The 23,019-nt window shown below is 47.8% G+C and overlaps 1 protein-coding gene across 4 annotated transcripts in view; it reads right to left on the bottom strand.

Annotated features, from left to right (window-relative positions):
- Positions 1-1,386: 1,386 nt before the first annotated feature.
- SNX7 (sorting nexin 7) overlaps positions 1,387-23,019 on the bottom strand; it is a 113,481-nt gene continuing 91,848 nt past the window's right edge. For 3 of the 4 annotated variants that reach the window (XM_056523103.1, XM_056523100.1, XM_056523104.1), the window contains 2 exons: positions 17,116-17,268; positions 1,387-1,727 (listed from right to left, as the gene is read on the bottom strand). In XM_056523103.1, the coding sequence (XP_056379078.1) occupies positions 1,650-1,727; positions 17,116-17,268 (231 nt within the window). In that variant the 3' untranslated portion in view covers positions 1,387-1,649. Of the gene's footprint in view, positions 1,728-6,614; positions 6,706-17,115; positions 17,269-23,019 lie in introns of all 4 variants that reach the window. The other variant, XM_056523102.1, reaches the window with a different exon arrangement.

The raw sequence follows: 23,019 nt of genomic DNA, 5'->3' as shown, positions 1-23,019 counted from the left end.
TTCTTTGATGAAGTAAATAAAAAAAAAGGTTAAAGGGGTACTCCGCCTCTAGACATCTGATCCTCTATCCAAAGGAGGGGGACCGGCCGCTGGCACCCCCACCATCTCTGTTCTGGTACCCTGGTGTTCAGAATGCGGCATGAGGCTTCTGTGATCATGATGTCATGATACGCCCCCTCCATGCATGTCTGTGGGCGGTGCCTGCCTGCAGATCGTGGGGGGGGGGGGGTGTCCCAGCGCCCAGACCACGCCCCCCACGATCAGACATCTTATAAGATCTAAGGGCGGAGTACCCCTTTAATGCTTTGCCAAGATGTACAACGTATAACGTTTTTTGAATCTGCGCCGCTCTCCTCCCCGAGGCTGTCCATGCATGCTGGGAGTTGTAGTTTTGCAACAGCTTCCTGGGTCCCTTTTAAATAGTCTAAGGCTGTTCGGGCATGCTGGGAGTTGTAGTTTTGCAAACAGCTGGAGGCACCCTGGTTGTGAAACAACAGATGCTTCAAAACTACAACTCCCAGCATGCCCAGAGAGCCAATGGCTTTTCAAAAGGGACCAAGGAAACTGTTGCAAAACTACAACTCCCAGCATGCCCGGAAAGCCAACAGCTTTTCAAAAGGGACCAAGGAAGCTGTTGCAAAACTACAACTCCCAGCATGCCCAGACAGCCTAAGGCTGTCTGGGCATGCTGGGAGTTATAGTTTTGCAGCAACTGGAACCAACCTGGTTGAGAACCTACAACTCCCAGCATGCCCGGACAGCCTTTCACATGATCTAATGCAGTTATTTGCAACAGCTGGAGGCACCCTGGTTGAGAATCACTGCATTAAACCATGTAAAAGGCTGTCCGGGCATGCTGGGAGTTGTAGTTTTAAAGCATGTATGGGGTAACATTACTTTAGAGCAGTGTTTCACAACCAGGGTGCCTCCAGCTGTTTGCAAAACTACAAATCCCAGCATGCCCGACAGCCGAAGGCTGTCCAGGCATGCTGGGAGTTGTAGTTTTGCAACAACTGGAGCCCACCTGGTTGAGAAACTACAACTCCCAGCATGCCCGGACAGCCTTTTACATGGTCTAATGCAGTGATTCTAGACCAGGGTGCCTCCAACTGTTGCAAATAACTTGCATTAGACCATGTGAAAGGCTGTCCGGCCATGCTGGGAGTTGTAGTTTTGCAACAGCTATTTGAGTTCCATAAATAACCTTTGGCTGTCTGGGAATGCTGGGAATTGCACTTTCGTAGAAGTTTTCGTAACGTTTTTTGAATCTGCGCCGCTCTCCTCCATCACTGGCGTATGGTATAATCCTTGCCGTATCCAGCGCCTCGCCCTTCGTCGCCCCCGAGAGGTCACGGTCACCCCACAATAAATCCATCACACCTCGTCTACTATTAAACACTTTAATTAAAAGTTTTCTTTGACATTATTCTTAAGACAATTACTAAATACAAAACGAGTGGTAGAGTAATCGGTGGCGCCCGTCCCAGCGCCGCTCATGCGTAGAAAAAGTCCTGGCAGCCGGGAAGACGAGGAGGGCGTTGGTTTTGGCAGTGGACGCGGTGAGCGCCGCCCCGGCTGCTCCTTATATAAGGTCACTTCTTTGGTCAGCTGGGTCCTCGTATAGGACATACGCCGCTCGTCCGCGGTATTCAGGACCCGTCCTCTTGTGCGTCAAACTGTTCGTCATAGGACTGAGATGACAGGAAGGATTCCCACGTGGCGAGGCACTGCGGGGGGAGACAGATGGGACACGGAAATTGGATTTATCCACCGAGAAATCATCTGCTACAAATGTGACAGAACTAAAGGAAGAGTCTTACCCAACCAGGGTGCCTCCAGCTGTTGCAAAACTACAACTCCCAGCATGCCCGGTCAGCCAAAGGCTATTTAAAAAGGGACTCAGAAAGCTGTTGCAAAACTACAACTCCCAGCATGCCCGGACAGCCATTGGCTGTCCGGGCATGCTGGGAGCTGTAGTTTTGCCACAGTTGGAGGCACACTGGTTGAGAATCACTGCATTAGACCATGTAAAAAGGCTGTCTGGGCATGCTGGGAGTTGTAGTTTCTAAAAATCTGTTATGCAAACGGTTGAGTAACATTACGTTAGAGCAGTGTTTCCCAACCAGGGTGTCTCCAGCTGTTGCAAAACTACAACTCCCAGCATGCCCGGACAGAGTTTCACATGGTCTAATGCAGTTATTTGCAACAGCTGGAGGCACACTGGTTGAGAATCACTGCATAAGACCATGTAAAAAGGCTGTCTGGGCATGCTGGGAGTTGTAGTTTCAAAAAATCTGTTGTGCAAACGGTTGGGTAACATTGCGTTAGATCAATGTTTCCCAACCAGGGTGCCTCCAGCTGTTGCAAAACTACAACTCTCAGCATGCCCGGACAGCCTTTCACTTGGTCCAATGCAGTTATTTGCAACAGCTGGAGGCACACTGGTTGAGAATCACTGCATAAGACCATGTAAAAAGGCTGTCCGGGCATGCTGGGAGTTGTAGTTTTGAAAAATCATTTGTGCAAACGGTTGGGTAACATAACGTTAAAGCAGTGTTTCCAAACCAGGGTGCCTCCAGCTGTTGCAAAACTACAACTCCCAGCATGTACGAACATCCTTTGGCTGTCTGAGCATGCTGGGAGTTGTAGTTTTGCCACAGCTGGAGGCACACTGTTGGGAAACACTGGTCTAATGTAATATTGCTTTCCGGGCATGCTGGGAGTTGTAGTTTTGCAACAGCTGGATCTACCCTTGTTGGAAAACCCTGCATTAGATCATGTGAAAGGCTGTCTGGGCATGCTGGGAGTTGTAGTTATAAAAAATCAGTTGTGCAAACGGTTGGGTAACATTACGTTAGAGCAGTGCTTCCAAACCATGGTGCCTCCAGCTGTTGCAAAAATACAACTCCCTGCATGCCTGGACAGCCTAAGGCCATGCTGGGAGTTGTAGTTTTGCAACAGCTATCTGGGTCCCATAAATAACCTCTGGCTGTCCGGACATGCTGGGAGTTGTAGTTTCGTAGCATCTGTTGGGCAAACAATAAGGTAACATTACATAAGAGCAGCGTTTACCACCCAATGGGCATTCAACTGAGGCAAAACTACAACTCCCAGCATGCCCAGACAGCCTTTCACATGGTCTTATGCAGTGATTCCCAAGCAGGGTGCCTCCAGCTGTTGCAAAACTACAACTCCCAGCATGCCCGGACAGCCTTTGGCTGTGAAATATGTTTATATGTAAAATGTCACATTCATTATCCAGTAATAATTTCTACGCTTCTAATTTTAACCCCCGAGGACCCGTTGTTTCCTTCTCAGCGCGATGCCGTGTTGTGTCGGTGTGAAGAGGCTGAAGCAGGCAAGAAAACATGGAGCACAAACAGCAACAGCAACAGGCCTTAAAGGGGTCCTCCGCCCCTAGACATCTTATCCCTGCTGGGGACCCCCGCCATCTCCCTACTGTACCCGGCATTCGTGTACAGCGTCGGGTGCAGCGCCCGAGACTCGTAACGTCATAGCCACGCCCCTTCAATGCAAGTCTATGGGAGGCAGCATGACGGCGTCTGGGGTGCCGCAGCTGAGATCGTGGGGTCCCCAGAAGCTGGACCCCCATGATCAGACATCTTATCCCCTACCCTATAGATAGGGGTGGAGTACTCCATAAATGTAATGCTGCTGGAGCATATGGCATCGGTTACCTGTCCGCCATGTTTTATGGGTATGTAATCCTCTCCTCTTTATGGTACTACAATTTCCAGAATGCAATGGTTTCCCATATCTCAGAGTCCTCACACCTCACCTACTCCCATCCTATAGAAATCCTGCCAGATCCCTGACCAAAGCTCCTATGGAGCATAACAGTCTGCAGAACCTCCTACATTCATTCCCCGTCTGCTCCTTAGCCTGTGGCATTCTTTAGCACAAGGCAGCATGTATATGTATATGAAGGGAAGATGGTGATGTAGGGGCTGGTCAGAGGTGATGACATCACTCAGGGGGCGGGGCTAGATCTAAGAGACAAGATCCAGCCACATATCCTGAGACAGCAGAGAATGATCAGTTATCTCAATAGACAGGAAGAAGCCGAGGAGCTGGACAGACAACACCACATGGACAATGAGAGGTCTACACAATTTCCTGGATAATAACAAAAAAAAAAAAGCTGCTAAGACAACACCACACTCACAATGTAAGGACTACACAACTTCCTGTCAGAAGAGAGGAAGGAGACAGGGAGCTGCTGAGACAACACCACACTCACAATGTAAGGACTACACAACTTCCTGTCAGAAGAGAGGAAGGAGACAGGGAGCTGCTGAGACAACACCACACTCACAATGTAAGGACTACACAACTTCCTGTCAGAAGAGAGGTAAGAGACAGGGAGCTGCTGAGACAACACCACACTCACAATGTAAGGACTACACAACTTACTGTCAGAAGAGAGGTAAGAGACAGAGCTGCTGAGACAACACCACACTCACGATGTAAGGACAATACAACTTCCTGTCAGAAGAGAGGTAAGAGACAGGGAGCTGCTGAGACAACACCACACTCACAATGTAAGGCCTACACAACTTCCTGTCAGAAGAGAGGAAGGAGACAGGGAGCTGCTGAGACAACAACACTGACAATGAGAGGTCTAAACAACTTCCTGTCTGGAGTAAGTCAAGCAACGACATGCTAAAACCGGTGTAATTTGTAATAATACTGTATTAGTAAGTTATACGTCTTGCAACATGCGCCAAACTAAGTAAACCGCGTGATGAACCCGGCACATCCTCCCCCCAGACGGTAACAATCAATCTGCCCCGATCCTCGCATCCTCCGGCAAACATTTAGACCCGTGTGGTACAGACGTCATTACCCTGTCATTTACTATTGTATTACATGGATTTCGTTTTTTCTCTTTTTTGTAACATTTAGCGGGAGCAGCGCTAAACCCGGCCGCCTCCACGTTACGATGACACGGAGCGGAGGAACGACGACTCTACGCGAGATTGTGCCGTTTTAGCTTCTACGTTTGGAGAGACAATTATATCACTGACAACTTAATAACAATATCTCAGGCATTTCTGTCATTTTGGCAAAAGTTCTTTTTTTTTAAATTGCTCAATTTACTTCGATTAGAAGACGGAATTATAAACGCAGCACTTACCGAAACCCTCCGCACGCTACGGGTAGAATTGGGAGACGAGGAGAAGGAGAAAAGATGGTGGAAATTATTTAAAGGGGTACTCCGCTGCTCCAGTGTCCCATTATGTCCCGAACGCTTGGAGCGGGCGCCGGGGGTCGCGACATCACGGCCACGCCCCTCATGATGCCACGCCCCCTCAATGCAAGTCTATGGGAAGGGGGCGTGGCGGCAGCCACGCCCCCTTCCATAGACTTGCATTGAGGGAGCGAGGTGTGATGCCACAGGGGGCATGGCCATGACATCACGACCCTGCCGTCCCCACCCAGTGTTCTAAACAAATGTTGGGTGTTGACATAGATTGATGAGGGGGTCCCAGCAGCAGGACCCCTGCGATCAGACATCTTATCCCCTGCCCAATGGATACGGGGGGGTAAGATGTCTAGGGGCGGAGTATCCCTTTAAGGTATAAAAGTCAGAGACCATTAGAGGTGAATTATTCAGGTGCAATTTGGTCTTCTTGGGAGGACCCCTAATGTAAATACATTTCAGATTTTTATAAAACCACACCTCTTACTGCATGAAAAAGGTAAGTGAACCTATATGTTTCTGCACTGATCGCTGACACAATGTTGGCTGATTGTGTTTGTCTATAATTGTGACATAGGGAATAATCAGACCACATTGTGTCAGCAATAAATATAAATCTGGGGAAATACTTTTTCATTTTTTTTTCTTTTTGCACTGTGGATGTTTACTCAATATAAGATCACAATATAAGATCACAACAGTCTGGGTATTATTACTTTTTTTATACATTGAGTTTGTCTATAATTCTGACTTATAGAAAAAAGTAACTAAACTAAGAACACAGACTTTATTGAGCACATTGAGTAAACATCCACAGGGCAGAAAAAAAAAAAAAAAGAAAGTACCCTTTGGAACTGCAGAGATTGTCACATTAATTGCTAAGATAATGCGGTCTGGTTGTTATCTTAGTCACAACTAGGCCGCTTGCAGAACTGCTTTACAAATACACAGAGAAATGTGGAAGAGATAGGGCTGCAAATCAGAATGCAACCAAATTAACCACTTCAGACAAAAAAAAAACACAAAAAAGAAAAAAAAAAAAAAAGAAAAAAAAAAAAAAGGAGGAAGAGAGAAGAGGCTTATTGACGGCACGTAGCAGCCATTTACCATCATTAGAATGTGAATGGCTCTTTATGAGGCATCAAAACCAACCGCGATCTTCCCTGATTGTAATAGCGGCACCTTCAGAGTGGCGGCTCCGCTCGCTACCGATCCTAAATAGAACATTCAGGAAGATTACTCCGCTTTAAGTCGCTGTAATTATCCTCAGACTCAATGGATTTTGTCACCTTTCGAGGCTCCTGAAGATCACATTATCTTATATGACAAAAGAGAACAAACAAGCTGGTGCTGGTAGTCAGCCACACGAGGATGGCGGGAGGATTCTCACCTCGTCTACACAAAGGCACGACACTGCTGCTGGGGTGTAGAAGGGAGAATCACAGCTGCAGATTTTCTGTCCCAATTTTCAGACACGAATGCTGGAAACAGTAGAGGTTGGTTTAAACAAGGTAAGTGGAATGCGCTGACTTAAAAAAAAAAAAAAAAAAAAAAAAAGAAAATCTTAAAATTTTCTGCAGAATTTTTTTCTTTTGGAAATGTTGTAAATTTAGCAAATTGGGACAGAAAATTTGAAGTGTAAGTGCCAACTGAGAACATACCCTAAACCAGTGGTCTCCAACTGTGGCCGTCCAGATGTTGCAAAACTTTAACTCCCAGCATGCCCGGACAGCCAACGGCCGGGAGTTGAACTTTTGCAACATTTGGAGGGCCAAAGTTTGAGACCACTGACCTAGACAATATAGAGGTCCTGGAGAGGAGAATCCCAGGAAATGGCCAAGGATCCCGAAGAAAGCGGCCATGCTCCAGGGCAAAATGGAGGATCAGATCTGGACAGAAGGTTTAGAGGTCTTGTGAATATTCCACTGCTGCTGTTTAGATGGTCTCTGGCTCATCAGCCCTTCCTGTCCCCGCTCATCAGCCCTTCCTGTCCCGCTCATCAGCCCTTCCTGTCCCCGCTCATCAGCCCTTCCTGTCCCCGCTCATCAGCCCTTCCTGTCCCCGCTCATCAGCCCTTCCTGTCCCGCTCATCAGCCCTTCCTGTCCCCGCTCATCAGCCCTTCCTGTCCCACTCATCAGCCCTTCCTGTCCCGCTCATCAGCCCTTCCTGTCCCACTCATCAGCCCTTTCTGTCCCGCTCATCAGCCCTTCCTGTCCCGCTCATCAGCCCTTCCTGTCCAGCTCATCAGCCCTTCCTGTCCCGCTCATCAGCCCTTCCTGTCCCGCTCATCAGCCCTTCCTTTTCCCGCTCATCAGCCCTTCCTGTCCCACTCATCAGCCCTTCCTGTCCCGCTCATCAGCCCTTCCTGTCCCGCTCATCAGCCCTTCCTGTCCCGCTCATCAGCCCTTCCTGCCTCCACTCATCAGCCCTTCCTGTCCCGCTCATCAGCCCTTCCTGTCCCGCTCATCAGCCCTTCCTGCCTCCACTCATCAGCCCTTCCTGCCTCCACTCATCAGCCCTTCCTGTCCCGCTCATCAGCCCTTCCTGTCCCGCTCATCAGCCCTTCCTGCCTCCACTCATCAGCCCTTCCTGTCCCGCTCATCAGCCCTTCCTGTCCCGCTCATCAGCCCTTCCTGTCCCGCTCATCAGCCCTTCCTGTCCCGCTCATCAGCCCTTCCTGTCCCGCTCATCAGCCCTTCCTGTCCCGCTCATCAGCCCTTCCTGTCCCGCTCATCAGCCCTTCCTGTCCCGCTCATCAGCCCTTCCTGCCTCCACTCATCAGCCCTTCCTGTCCCGCTCATCAGCCCTTCCTGTCCCGCTCATCAGCCCTTCCTGTCCCGCTCATCAGCCCTTCCTGTCCCGCTCATCAGCCCTTCCTGTCCCGCTCATCAGCCCTTCCTGTCCCGCTCATCAGCCCTTCCTGTCCCGCTCATCAGCCCTTCCTGTCCCGCTCATCAGCCCTTCCTGTCCTGCTCATCAGCCCTTCCTGTCCCGCTCATCAGCCCTTCCTGCCCCCGCGCATCAGCCGTTCATGTTCCCACTCATCAGCACTTTCTGTTCCCGCATTAACACAAAGTTTTGGGAAGTTTGGGAGAGGAGGAACAGACTGTTTTCCTACTATTACCTGAACACTGTACAACTTATAAAACCTTTTTTCCCTCAACCCTTTAAAGGTGTACTCCGCCCCTAAACATCGTATTCTCTATCCAAAGGATAGGGGATACGATGTCTGATGGTAGGGGGTCTGCTGAGACCCCCCCATGATCTCCAGGCCAGCACCCTGGCGTTCTGAACATTTATATTCAGAACGCCGACTTCGAGCTTCCATGTTCATGACGTCATGCCACAACCCCTCCATTCATGTCTACAGGAGTCCATGCTCCTAATTTATTTGGTGCCCTACAGTGGTAACATAGGGAACCAGGGAAACTACTGTGTTAGTGACCGGTGTTTAAGCATCGCTTATCTATGCAAACTACGTAGATCTCACCCGCAATGTGCCAAGGCATCATGGTACCAGGACACAATTTCAGGTGAAACAACAAAGGATCAACATAACAGAGTTTCAGACAGAGTGATGTAGAGATATCCGGAGAGGTCTTTTCATTTAGAATACCAACGTCTGTGTGTGTAAAATATAGTAAAAAGTGGAAACAGAAAACACTACAAAATACAGGACTTTATACCTTTAAAGGTTTCTCCGTACCCAAAAGGATAGGGGATAAGATGTCCAATTGTAGTGGGTCTGGCCGCTAGGACCCCCTGAGATCTACGGGCTGGCACCCGGCTTTCTGAGATATATATCCTCAGAACGCCGGCTTAAAGTGGCTGTGGTCATGATGTCCCGCCACACCTCCTCCATTTATGTCTACGGGAGGGGGCATGACGGTCAAGGCCTTCCATAGACATGAATGGAGGGGATGTGGCGGGACATCACGACCACAGCCACCTTAAGCCGGCGTTCTGAACATAATTCGCAGGGAGATCGTGGTGGTGGTGGTCCCTTATAAGATCTTACAAGATAAGAGGTCTATGGGCGGAGTATCCCTTCAAAAAAACTAATTAGCAAAATCATGTTGCCAACTGTATTACATGAGACTTTTCAAAGCACAAAACCTACGAGGGCCGATCTGAACTCCGAAGACGAAGGGAACTTACAAACTCCAAAGATTTTTTTATCTGAAATTATGCGATGGCCGCCTGCCCAGAATAAAATGTAACATTAGCAAAAACCAAAGCTATGAAAGCGTGCAGCGTGTAGACAGGTGCATTACTAAGACAAATGGCAGCAGGCGCATCCACAAGATTAAATGGGAATTTAATACCACGTACGACGCACAGGATCATTATTTTTTTAGATGTCTTGCCCGGGAATAAGGTAAGAACTGGACTGAAAGGACCTGAAGAGCGCACTATTAAATTATCCCAGTGACACAATACGGGATTCATAAATGGCGTTTCATTATAATAAAACACAGACGGTCCGTATCGTATAGATCACTGAGGTGGAGACTCCACAAGATAATCTCATCTACATCAAAGTCAGGAAACGGCTTCATCCGGCTTCTCTAGAACCGGAGAAATGTCTTGATCTGACATAATCCCAAAGTTATATATGAAGGGAACAGAGGGCGGCCAGCGAGCCAAAGATTACCAACCCAACCACAAAGCCTGGGGGTGACACTGTCATGTTGTTGGGGGCTCCCCTGCAGGAATGACTGGCAAAGCCACGCCCCTCGTGACATCACACCACACCCCCTCAATGTAAGTCTATGGGAGGCTGCCACGCCCCCTCTCATAGACTTGCATTAAGGGGGCGTGACGTGACGTCACAAGGGGTGTGGATGTCACATCACAACCCCCGAAGCTTCCTTCCAGGTCAGGGGGCATTCACACTACGTTTTGATCACATACAGTTCCAAGAAAAATGAATGTCGGCACTCACCATATCTTCCGTTCTTAACTTCTTTATTACATAGATCAGGACGACAGATTTAGTGGGTAGTAATCCCCCCTCCCCCCTGTCGTCCTGATCTATGTAATATGTGAGAATTGCAAATAAAGAAGTTAAGAATGGCAGATATGGTGAGTGCCGACATTCATTTTTCTTGGAACTGTATGTGATCAAGTTGAACTTCCAAGTTCCAGGTGGGACGCTGTACCGGAAGGTTCTCTGTGTTTCGTACAATATGTTTTGAGCCTGCGGGAACCGGATCCGGCTGGGGGGGGGGGGTTAGGGAGTGAAAACCGGGCGCCCCGTATCTCATTCATTTTAATGAGCCGGAGTCAGATAATGACTCTGGTCGGCTCACTTTTGCCCTATATAAGGTTTTGTGACCGGACCTAAAACTGCGGCATACCACAAAGATATGAAAACCGTATACAGGGCAAAAATGAGCTGTATACTTATCTATGCAAACTACGTAGATCTCACCCGCAAGTTATGTGACTCCGGTTCATTGAAATGAATGAGATATGGGCCGGTTCCCGTTGTGAACGCCCCCTCACACCCTTGTTCTCCAGCTGGGAACTTGTGCATCATATGACATAGTGCGGGCACTACCCACCTGACCCCCTGCAACCCTCCCCTTCCTCCCTGTAACAACACCCCCCTATGTATCCTTTTTTGGGCACCACAAAGCTCTCTGCTCAATTTCCATTGCCATGTGCCATTTTTTTCACTTGAGCCGATGGTCATCAACATCCTGGCCTCACTGTTGGAGAGAGAACTTTTCACCATTACTGTTCTGATATTTTTTCTTGGTTTCTATCTCTGGTCCTACGAGACCAACTTCATATTGTTTTACTATTTAAAAAAAACAAACATAAATTTGACTAAAGGGGTACTCCGGTGCTCCAGTGTTCTGAACATCTTGCTTGGAGCCGGAGGTCGTGATCGTGACGTCACAGCCACGCTCCTTGTGACATGAATGGAGGGGGCATGGTGTGACGTCGCGAGGGGCGTGGCCATGATGTCACTACCACTGCGGCAGGAACCCAGCATTTGTTTAGAAGGCCGGACGCTACAGGAGATCGTTGGGGGCCCCAGCAGCGGGACCTCCGCGATCAGACATCTTATCCCCTAAATTTTTGTGATTTTAATAAAGTACAAAACAGGGAGTGACCTGACGCGTTTCGTGTTCACAGGCCCTTAGTCATAGTGTATTACTAAAGCTAACCACGTCCTTGTCTCTGGGATAATTCTGATATCTTGATAGTGATGCAAAGTGTCCTAAGAGAGGGAACGTGGATGAGGACGTCCGGAATTGTGACATTTTTTTTTCCTTGAATGTGGACGTAACATTATATTTTACATATTGTCCACGGCTCGTCCATGTGTGAACGCGGCCTACAGGTAATTAACCGGCCCATATATGATGAATTATCTGACAGACTATATAAGACAATGTGATGCTGGATGCCGTCATGTCAGAGAGGAGGATAACCTTGGGCACAGTGCGCACGTTCCGCCTCTGTCAATCAGCCCCAGTTCACACTCATTAGTTAATTTCCGCCTGTATGTTACTTCTAATGAGGCCGGCCAGTTCTAATCTATTCCGGTATGAAGAGCGGACGGAGCCCGGATAACAATGGGGATTGTAATTAAATATTCGGAGCGTAATATCCAGGATCAGACTTCGACGTCTTCATTAGTATTTCGCCTTCGGCTTTCCTGGAGGATTCCCGGGGGATTCAGGCACTTTCTGTATTTTTGTTGTAGGATTTCCACCGCAGCCTCATTACTAGAGACAGGTGGCTGTGTCTCCGGCTGTGAGGTAAGTCGGAAGAAATGAGGCGCACATCTGCTCGCTGCGTCCTGATGCTTACACCGTTTTCTTAGTGGGGATTAATACGTCGGCCTGATATTGCTCGAAAGGAATAAAACAGCAATCAGACAATCCCAAGATGGATTCTGGGAGCCGCGGCTGGAGGTCCAAACCTTAAAGAACAAATAGTCTCCTGCCTTTAAAGGAGTACTGCGCTGCTAGACATCTTATCCCCTATCCAAAGAAAAGGGGATAAGATGTCTGATCATGGGGGTCCGACTGCTGGGGCCCCCAGCGATCTCTCGCAGCACCTGGCCTTCTAAACAAATGCTGGGTTCCTGCAGCGGTGATCGTGATGTCACGGCCACGTCCCCTCCATTCATGTCGATGGGAGGGGGTGTGTCGGCTGACATGCCCCCTCCCATAAACATAAATGGAGGGGGCGTGGCCGTAACATCACGATCAGGGCCTCCGGCTCTGAGCGTACTGAACAAAATGTTCAGAACGCTGGAGCGCCGGAGTAACCCTTTAAAGAGGTACTCCACCCCTAGACATCTTATCCCCTATCCAAGGGATAGGAGATAAAATGTCTGATCTGATAAAATGGAAATGATCCGATCTTGGCTGCGGCACCCCAGACATCTCATCACAGAGCGAACTTCGCTCCTTGCTGGATGGCTGGCGATGCGGGGCGGAGGCTTGTGACATCACGGCCATGCCCCCGCAATGCAAGTCTATGGGAGAGGGCGTGGCTGTGACGTCATGAGCCTCCGGCACTGCACCTGACGCTCTAAACGAACGCCAGGTGTAGCAGGGAGAGGGTAGGGGACCCCAGTGGCGGGACCCCCGCAATCAGACATCTCATCCCTATCCTTATGCACATCGGAGCCTATTTTGGAACATCGGAGCCTATTCCACCGCGATAAAAATAAAACCTGTTCAGACTCTTCTGGATTGCCGTCTTAAAGGGAAACTCCACCTAATATTAAAGTAAATATTATTGTGGTCCTTTTTGGAATTCCTTATATTTATTTCATTCTCGCTCTTTGTCTTGCACCTTCTACACATCATATTCCTCATCCCGGGGGGATTGTGCAGTAAGAGTCTAAATCCGGCTCCAGTGCCGCCATATTTGCTCTATTCGGTTCCAGGACTTCTTGCATGATGTCATTACATGGACTGTACCACATTGGTTCTCTACAGGGGGAGACACAAACTCCAGGCTCTGGTCACTTTACTTTAAGAGATTACCAGTATATATCAATGTAACCCAGATGTAGCCGCCACCAAAAAGTATAATACACAGTCAGTATTTGTCTGTATATTGTATGGAACAGCACAGTCCGCCATAAGCCATAAACCCTCTCCTCCTCATGGAGCCCTATGTTACCTCTGATATATACATTGGGCACTTTTCTTGGTTTCTCTGACATAAATAGGCTCCAATGTGCCAAAAATATACTCTTTAAAGGGGCCGTCCGCCCCTAGACATCTTATCCCCTATCTAAAGGATAGGGGATAAGATGCCTGATCGTGGGGGTCCTGCCGCTGGGGACCCCTGCAATCTCTGCTGCGGCAGCCCAGACATACGATGGACAGAGCAAACTTCGGGGAGGCAAACTTCTGACGTCACGGCCACGCCCAACACGTGATGTCACGGCCACGCCCCCTCAATGCAAGTCTATGGGAGGGGGCGTGACGGCCGTCACGCCCCCTCCCATAGACTTGCATTGAGGGGGCGTGGTTGTGACGTCACGAGCTGGGTGCAGCCCTGACATCACAAGCCTCCAACGCTGAACCTGACACTCTATACGAACGCCGCGTGCAGAACGGAGATCTCAAATGGCGGGACCCCCGCGATCAGACATCTTATCCCTTATCCTTTGGATAGGGGATAAGATGTCTAGGGGCGGAGTACCCATTTAAGAGGTTGACTTATGGGCTCTTATATTATTTTAGAACAGTATTGAGGGCAGGAACATTACACACTGTGCTCAACCTGCTGAATTAGATGGCGCCGGCTGTAGCTGCAGATACAGGATACCCATATGGTCTTAGCCCTATTTATTTCAGTCCCTTCTTGGCTATTCCGTAATAATAATAATAGTAATAATATTATTATTATTATTATTATTATTAAGTGCCTTAAAAGCACATTTTTATTAATTTCATTTAAAAGCCTCCACAAAATAAAAGGTGTTCCCTTGTGCTGAAATAAAGTTCCTAACATACATTAACCCAACATAAAGAATGTAACAATAGCCGCGGAGAGGTCACAACTCTGTTCTCCACAACTAGGAGTAAATTCACGATTTCAAAGCAAGAAATAGTCTCTCACATTAGATCGCAAAATGAAAATTCTCTCAACATGTTTCTGCCAACTGTTACGTTGGTTTCCTCAGGGGAGAACTGACAGCTTGAAACCCCCTCCTTATTGTTGGTTATAAACCCATTTACTGAGTCACAATAGGCGGCTGTCCAATCCACTGACCATGTATCTTATCCCGTCAGTTAATTAAAGGGGTATTCCATGAAAAAAAAAAAAAAAATATATATATATATATATATATATATATATATATTTAAAAAAATATATATATATATATATATATATATATTATTATTATTATTTTTTTTTTTTTCCATATCAACTGGCTTCAGAAAGTTAAACAGATTTGTAAATGACGTCTATAAAAAAAATCTTAACCCTACCAGTACTTATCAGTCGCTGAAGTTGAGTGTTTCTTTTCCGTCTGACCACAGTGCTCTCTGCTGACACCTCTGTCCGTGTCAGGCACTGTCGAGAGCATGAGAGGTTTGCTATGGGGGTTTGGCCCTGCTCTCGACAGTTCCTGACAGGGACAGAGGTGTCAACAGAGAGCAATGTTGTGGTCAGACGAAAAAGAACAACTCAACTACAGCAGCTGATAAGTACTGGAAGGATTAAGATTGTTTAATAGAAGTCATTTACAAATCTGTTTAACTTTCTGAAGCCAGTCGATATGAAAAAAAAAACAAAAAAAAAAACATGTTTTCACTGGAATACCCCTTTAAAGGGGTACTCCGCTGCTCAGGTTTGGAACAAACTGTTCCGAATGCTGGAGCCAGTATCGGGAGCATGTGACGTCGTAACCCCGCCCCCTCATGCCATCACACCCCGCCCCCTCATTGCAAGTCTATGGGTAAAATGACTAATGTCATCACAAAGAAGAATTGGTGGTGCATTAAAAAAAAAGCCATCATATCGATTTTTAGGAGCAAAATTGAAAGGGTTGTGATTTTTTAAAGGTAAGGAGGAAAAAAAACGAAAGTGCTAAAATGGAAAAACGCTTGGTCCTTAAAGGGGTACTCCCGTCACGCCCCCTCCTATAGACAGACTTGCATTGAGGGGGCGGGGCGTGGCAGAATGAGGGGGCGGGGCTATGACATCATGAGCTCCTGGCGCCGGCTCCAGCGCTCGGAACAGTTTGTTCCGAACGCTGAGCAGCGGAGTACCCCTTTAAAGGACCAAGCATTTTTACGTTTTAGCATTTTCGTTTTTTCCTCCTCACCTTTTAAAAATCATAACCCTTTCAATTTTGCACCTAAAAATCCATATGAGGGCTTTTTTTTTTTGCGCCACCAATTCTACTTTGTAAGGACATCAGTCATTTCACCCAAAAACCTACGGTAAAACAGAAAAAAAAAATCTTTGTGCGACAAAATTGAAGAAAAACGCCATTTTGTTCATTTTGGGGGCTTCCGTTTCTACGCAGTACATTTTTCAGTGAAAATGACCCCTTCTCTTTATTCTGTAGGTCCGTACGATTAAAATGATCCCCTAATAATATAGGTTTGATTTGGAATAAGATAAGATGTCTGATCCTGGCGGGAGATGTCTATGGGCGGAATACCCCTTTATGAATGAGCATAATATAATTGTGTTATTGTGTAACATGTGTTATGGCTGTTCCACCTCCATACCTACCTGGGGGTTTAGAGATAGGTGCGCCTTATTGGTTCCTCCTACTCATATTCCCTAGGACATAATCCATCCAGTGCCCCCACTTCTTTATCCAATGCCCCCACTTCTTTATCCACTTCTTTATCCACTCCCCCACTTCTTTATCCAGTGCCCCCACTTCTTTATCCAATGCCCCCGCTTCTTTATCCAATGCCCCCGCTTCTTTATCCAATGCCCCCCGCTTCTTTACCCAATGCCCCCGCTTCTTTATCCAATGCCCCCACTTCTTTATCCAATGCCCCCGCTTCTTTATCCAATGCCCCCCGCTTCTTTACCCAATGCCCCCGCTTCTTTATCCAATGCCCCCACTTCTTTATCCAATGCCCCCCGCTTCTTTACCCAATGCCCCCGCTTCTTTATCCAATGCCCCCGCTTCTTTATCCAGTGCCCCCACTTCTTTATCCAATGCCCCCGCTTCTTTATCCAATGCCCCCGCTTCTTTATCCAATGCCCCCACTTCATTATCCAATGCCCCCACTTCATTATCCAATGCCCCCACTCCAGATCACATCTCTGCTTTGTAAGTCAAAACTTATTTGCTCCGATTCGGCTAATTTCCCACCATAATACAAAATAAACAAATTCTATATATTTCAATAGTGAAAAGATATAAATCATTCTATACGTCAGCTTGTGGAGCACGGATTAGCATTTTATACTATTATACTTTCACTACTGTAACGTAAAGGCGCAAAGGAGTAAACGTAAAGGCCTTCAATAGGCCGCAGTGAAATGCTGCACGTTATTCATTAAAGGAGTAGTCCAGTAGTGATCTCCTGTACGGGGCCCCGACAGTCAGCGCGAAGGGGTGTGTCGACCCCCGCACGAAGCGGCGGCCGACACGCCCCCTCAATACAACTCTATGGCAGAGCCGGAACACTGCCTTCGGCAATCTCCGGCTCTGCCATAGCGATGTATTGAGGGGGCGTGTCAGCCGCCGCTTCGTGCGGAGGTCGACACCCGCTATCTGGCCGGGGAGCCTGGCCCCCGTACAGAGAGATCGCAGGGGGCCCCAGCAGTGGGACCCCCTGCGATCTCAAACTTATCCCCTATCCTTAGGATAGGGGATACGTTTTTCACCACTGGACTACCCCTTTCAGCGCACAAAGCCCCCCGTTACCTCTTCATAGTGGTTGATCCTGCTGTCCGCCATGTTCAGAAACGTGGCTTTTAAGTCAGTTTGCATGTTTTTGGTCCATCGCTCCCAGTCGGCTTTCAAAGCATTATTGGCACATTCGACTTTATCTTCAAGTTTCTCAATCTCTTCCTTCAGCTGCAAAAAGAGCAAAACAACAGAATGAGACGCATTACCTGAAGCGATCGGGGCTGAGCTGCAGTACCAGGCATGCCCACAATGGCGCTGTACACGGTGCTGCAGTGATTATCATTCTCCTGTGAACACCGATGCCCCTCTACTCTGGTGATCAGTCGATCAGGCTCCCGATGAGTATACAGTGATGGCCTTAAGGGTTACTCCCATGCCCCAGCCTTCTGAACATCCTGGTTAGAAGGCTTGAAGCAGCGTCCACGACGTCACAGCCACGCCCCCTCGTGCCATCACGGCCATGCCCCTCGTGACATCATGTCACGGCCCCTCCATTAATGGAGTCATGCCCCCTCCCATAGACATTAATGCAGTCATGCCCCCTCCCATAGGCATTAATGGAGTCATGCCCCCTCCAATAGACATTAATGGAGTCATGCCCCTCCCATAGACATTAATGGAGTCATGCCCCCTCCCATAGACATTAATGGAGTCATGCCCCCTCCCATAGACATTAATGGAGTCATGCCCCCTCCCATAGACATTAATGGAGTCATGCCCCCTCCCATAGACATTAATGGAGTCATGCCCCCTCCAATAGACATTAATGGAGTCATGCCCCCTCCCATAGACATTAATGGAGTCATGCCCCCTCCCATAGACATTAATGGAGTCATGCCCCTCCCATAGACATTAATGGAGTCATGCCCCCTCCCATAGACATTAATGGAGTCATGCCCCTCCCATAGACATTAATGGAGTCATGCCCCTCCCATAGACATTAATGGAGTCATGCCCCCTCCCATAGACATTAATGGAGTCATGTCCCCTCCTATGACATTAATGGAGTCATGCCCCCTCCCATAGACATTAATGGAGTCATGCCCCCTCCCATAGACATTAATGGAGTCATGCCCCCTCCAATAGACATTAATGGAGTCATGCCCCTCCCATAGACATTAATGGAGTCATGCCCCCTCCCATAGACATTAATGGAGTCATGCCCCCTCCCATAGACATTAATGGAGTCATGCCCCCTCCCATAGACATTAATGGAGTCATGCCCCCTTTCATAGACATTAATGGAGTCATGCCCCTCCCATAGACATTAATGGAGTCATGCCCCTCCCATAGACATTAATGGAGTCATGCCCCCTCCCATAGACATTAATGGAGTCATGTCCCCTCCTATGACATTAATGGAGTCATGCCCACTCCCATAGACATTAATGGAGTCATGCCCCCTCCCATAGACATTAATGGAGTCATGCCCCCTCCGATAGACATTAATGGAGGGGGAGTGGCGTCACAAGGAAGCGTGGTCGTGATGTCGCGGACGCTGCTCTAAGCCATAGACATCAATGGAGGGATCGTGGCGTGACTTCACGAGGGGGCGTGGCTGTTACGTTGCCACCATGGCCGCTGCTCCAAGCCTTCTGAAGAGGATGTTCAGAAGTCTGGGGCACGGAACTACCCATTTAAGGATTGGCCATCACATGATCACAGTCTGCGCTGCCGGATATCGTTTATGCAATGGCCCCGACATAAAAAAGCATTGTATGTTGAAACTATCGTAGGTCGGGGGATCACTGTATATATATATTATATATATACATATATACATACACACACATATATATATGGATTTCTTTTGTCCATGATCAGACACCTAAAGTAAAGACATAACTGCTGTAATATATCTCATACATGCTGCACTCTTCTATTCTTTTGTTACAGATATATAAATAAAACACAAAACAGAAACAATAGGTAACAATAAGTAATTTTTGGTTATATTTTCATAAAACTTAGATGACATTCTGGCTGAGGATGTTTTGGTAATTTCAGTCCCCTCCCGGAGCACGGCCATCGCCCATAGTATTAGCCCTGGTAACACGCAGTCAGCGCCGCCTTCTCCCCGGTGAGGACCATCTGTGGTCTACAAATATATGAAAAACAATCTCTGAGCTATTGGACGTCCCCAGAGTGAACACAGCCCGAGATGCGCTCACAGATGTGAGTTTCGAATAGAAGAGTAAAGCTGGCACAGAATACGACTGGGCACATTGTGTTGGCATCTGATATTGTTTAGTGATTGGACAGATTGAAGGATCAGGTTAGAATCTACAGATTTATTTTAGATATTGGTCTCTTTAGGGAAAGATGTTTGTGAACCCATAATTTACATCCAGATTCCCATTACAAACATTAAATACGTCCACAAATCCTGGATGAGGACAGTAGCCATGACCTTATTTTTATAGACACAGATTGACCCCTTTATTAGATCTGCCGCCCCCCCACGATTGGATCTTCCCGGTAGGAGAGGAGTCTGGTGACCCCAGAGGGCAGCAGACAATCCAGGGATCAGTTACCGTGGAGTCAATCTCTGTGAATCCACAACAGATGGTAAAATCCAGTGTTTGGGCATGGCTTGGCACACTAGAAGATGGCTGCTTGCTTCTAGAGCTCCTGGAGGGCCGTAGTCTATTAGGGCATATACAGGCGGTTATGGGCGGCAGACACCGCAATAAAAAGAAGACTAAGCTCCACTGGGACATCTCACCTCATCACAAGCCATTACAATGTATTTCCAACCTCAGAAAGCCCAGGAAGGACTGAACAGCAGGAGGCCGCAGCTCCCTCCTCAGACGCCGAAACAGCAACTACCTGCCTACTCCTCACTAGATGCGCAGCGGCTTAGAAATATAGTCAGCAATGTCGGATCCTGTGACCACCACTGCGGGGAAAGCCTCCTTCACAAGGACCCTGCCTCCACCAGCAAGTACTCTCTCCCCTAGACCCATATAACTAACTCACCACTCCTGGTCGCGGACACTGACCCCTACAATATGGCGGACTGCTCTCCTCCTGTAGCTCCATTTAACCCGCCGCAGCATGCCGCTCCGGGGGTCTCCAAGCAGACACCGACACTTCTCCCTACCACCCAACTTCCTCCTGCTGTACCCTATACTCAGCCTCCCACGGCAGAGAATTCTCCACTGACCCTATCTTACTCTGCAGCTGTGCTCCACAGGCTGCTACAGTACAAGCCTCTGCAGTCCCTACACCTCAATGTCCCCCTGCTGCCACTTCTCAACAGGACACAGCTAACACTATGTTGCCTACATCTGCTCTGCAGCACATGCTGCTCCCTGTTTCAAATAAGCCACCCAACCTATCCACACAAATGGACTCTGAACTTCTAGTGACGGCTCTACTGAGGGTGGTAGCCCACCTGCCTATTGGGCTGATAGGCCACCTGCCTATTGGGGTGCCAACCCCCTCCCCCTCCCAAAAATAAAAAAGAAGCTTTTTAGAACCCTGCAGAGGGGCCCAATTGTCAGAACGATCTCACACTGATTACTCCTCATAAGAGGATTCACACAGAAGAGACCTACGCATCACCTTCTCCTTTGAATGATGATCTGACACATACCCATCCATCGGTGGATCCGCACCTCCCTTCGCCCGAGATGGCAGTCCACACTTTAAAGAACCATCCAGAACTTCAAGTTCTTCTGGCACTCTTGCCTACTAAAATGGACATGTTCTCTTTGGCTAAGGACCTTAAATCCACTTGGTGGAAAGATTTGGATCCTGTAAAGATGGAGGTTAATCAGCTAACTCAAAAAGTACATGATCTCAAACTTTTCCATTCTACCATGACCTCTGAAATGGAGGAGCTCAGGTCGGCTACTAAAATACTCGGGAGTTGTTCAAAGGATCTTCAATGAAGTACTCCAAAAACCGGCTGATGCCCCCATTGAACTCAATAGAACTCATAGAGCTTTGAGAGCAAAAAACCCTGATACGAAAAAACCCTGTGATGTAATCTTAAGAGTGCATCATTATACTATCAAAGAAGCTGTAATGCCCAAAGCACGAGATCTCAAACACTTGACATATAATGGTTCGGTGGTTCATCTGTATCCTGACCTCTCCTTGCGCACTCTGCACCTCAGGGCCTCCCTGAAACCACTACTACAGTCTTTGCAGGATGCTCGCATAATCTACAGATGGGGATATCCCTTTTCACTTATTGCCAGACATGGAACTACGCCTGCCACTCTCCGTAGTCCAAAAGACCTTCCAGCATTTTTGTCTACCTTCAAGCTACGCCAGATTTCCCTTCTTGATTGGGACTCACTCTTCCTTCAACCACTTCCACCCTCTCCTCCCAGTGCGACAGTCAACCAAGCTCAACACCACAGAATGGACACTGCTCCTCCTGAACCCTTGCCTCAGAGGCAGAAGCGCAAAACCTGACCCTCTTCGAAGTCCGGGATACTTGCTCCTGATCTACTAAACACCATTGACCCATGTTCCATGAAAATTATCTACGGATGATACTGTTTTTTATCTTGTCTGACTTTTTTTCAATATTGTCCTATTTTATATACTTGCTGTGTTTTTGCAACTGTTTATGAATAGAATTGTAGTTAATGGTTCCACTCCGCCCTACTTTATGCTTCAATGGGCTGAACTTTAGAGCCCTTGACTTTTCATTGCCCTTACCTTTTGTCTCTCTCTGGCTGCATATGTGGACAGAGACATCCTTAAGTTTGCACTAGGCCCTACATGTGCCCTAGTGTTATATATTTGTACCTCTGTTCTATGCTTGTTATGCAACTGTGGCCCTTCTGGTGTCCCTTCCACTTCAACCGCATTAGGGATATTGTCAGACTGGTTCCGACCATGTTACTGGTCCTTATGACCTCTTCTTGTAGCCCCCTTGTAGCTGTTCTCTAGTGGTTACTGCTGCCCTTATGTTTTTTTTTGTCCCCTATGTATTGTGTCCCTTTCCCCTCATATGTCTTTTCTTCCTCTCACTTTCTCATTTTTTTCACACAGGCATGCCTCATCTACTTCACTACCGACTCGACGTGTGATTGCACAGGTGGGACCACCGCGTGGCGGGGAGTTTGACTACTTCCCCCTCCATCCAAATGGTGGCAGACCTTAATGTAGCCTCTCTCAATGTTAAGGGTCTCAATATGTCTGAGAAACGCGCACAGATTTTGTACTCCTTAAAATAAGAAAACACACATCCTGGCCCTCCAGGAAACACACTTTAGAGATGCCCACGTGCCGAAATTTAGTAATCGCTACTTTCCGACCTGGATCCACAGCACCAATCCAGAGGCAAAAACAAAAGGGGTGTCCCTGGCCTTTCATATATCCCTGCCCATTAAGACACCACTGTAGACCCTAACGTACGGTATGTTTTCGCCAACAGTGAACTATCTGGCCATAAACTTACAATTGCTTCTGTGTATGCCCCCAACCATGGTCAAACGGCATTTCTATGCAACACGCTAGAGACCCTGTCCTCCTATACCACAGGTCAAATCATCCTATGTAGAGACTTTAATATTCCGCTATCTCCCCAATCAGATTCTTCTTTGGGTCATTCGTACATCTCCTATCGCCAACTCCGAGTGATCTGGCAAAAATTGCACTCCCTTCAAATGAGTGACATTTGGCACACATTACACCCACAAGGTAGGGACTTCACGTATTATTCTCACCCTAGACAGACGTACAGTCGCATTGACTACACATTCTGCCCCCACCTTCTCCCTTTCTATGATACCTCTGCCTCCATAGGTTCTATCACATTCTCTGACCACGCTCCTGTCCACTTCTCCTTCAGGCTTCCCTCCTTTGCCAGGCCCCATACCACCTGGTGTTATCTCTTCTTTTGGATTCCTTGTACCTCCAAGGTATTAAAGACACAATTTCGAATTTTCAGACTGA

The sequence above is a fragment of the Hyla sarda genome, chromosome 6 (assembly GCF_029499605.1).
Source record: "Hyla sarda isolate aHylSar1 chromosome 6, aHylSar1.hap1, whole genome shotgun sequence".
Classification (NCBI taxonomy): domain Eukaryota; kingdom Metazoa; phylum Chordata; class Amphibia; order Anura; family Hylidae; genus Hyla; species Hyla sarda.
This window is presented reverse-complemented; position numbering and strand designations above follow the sequence as displayed.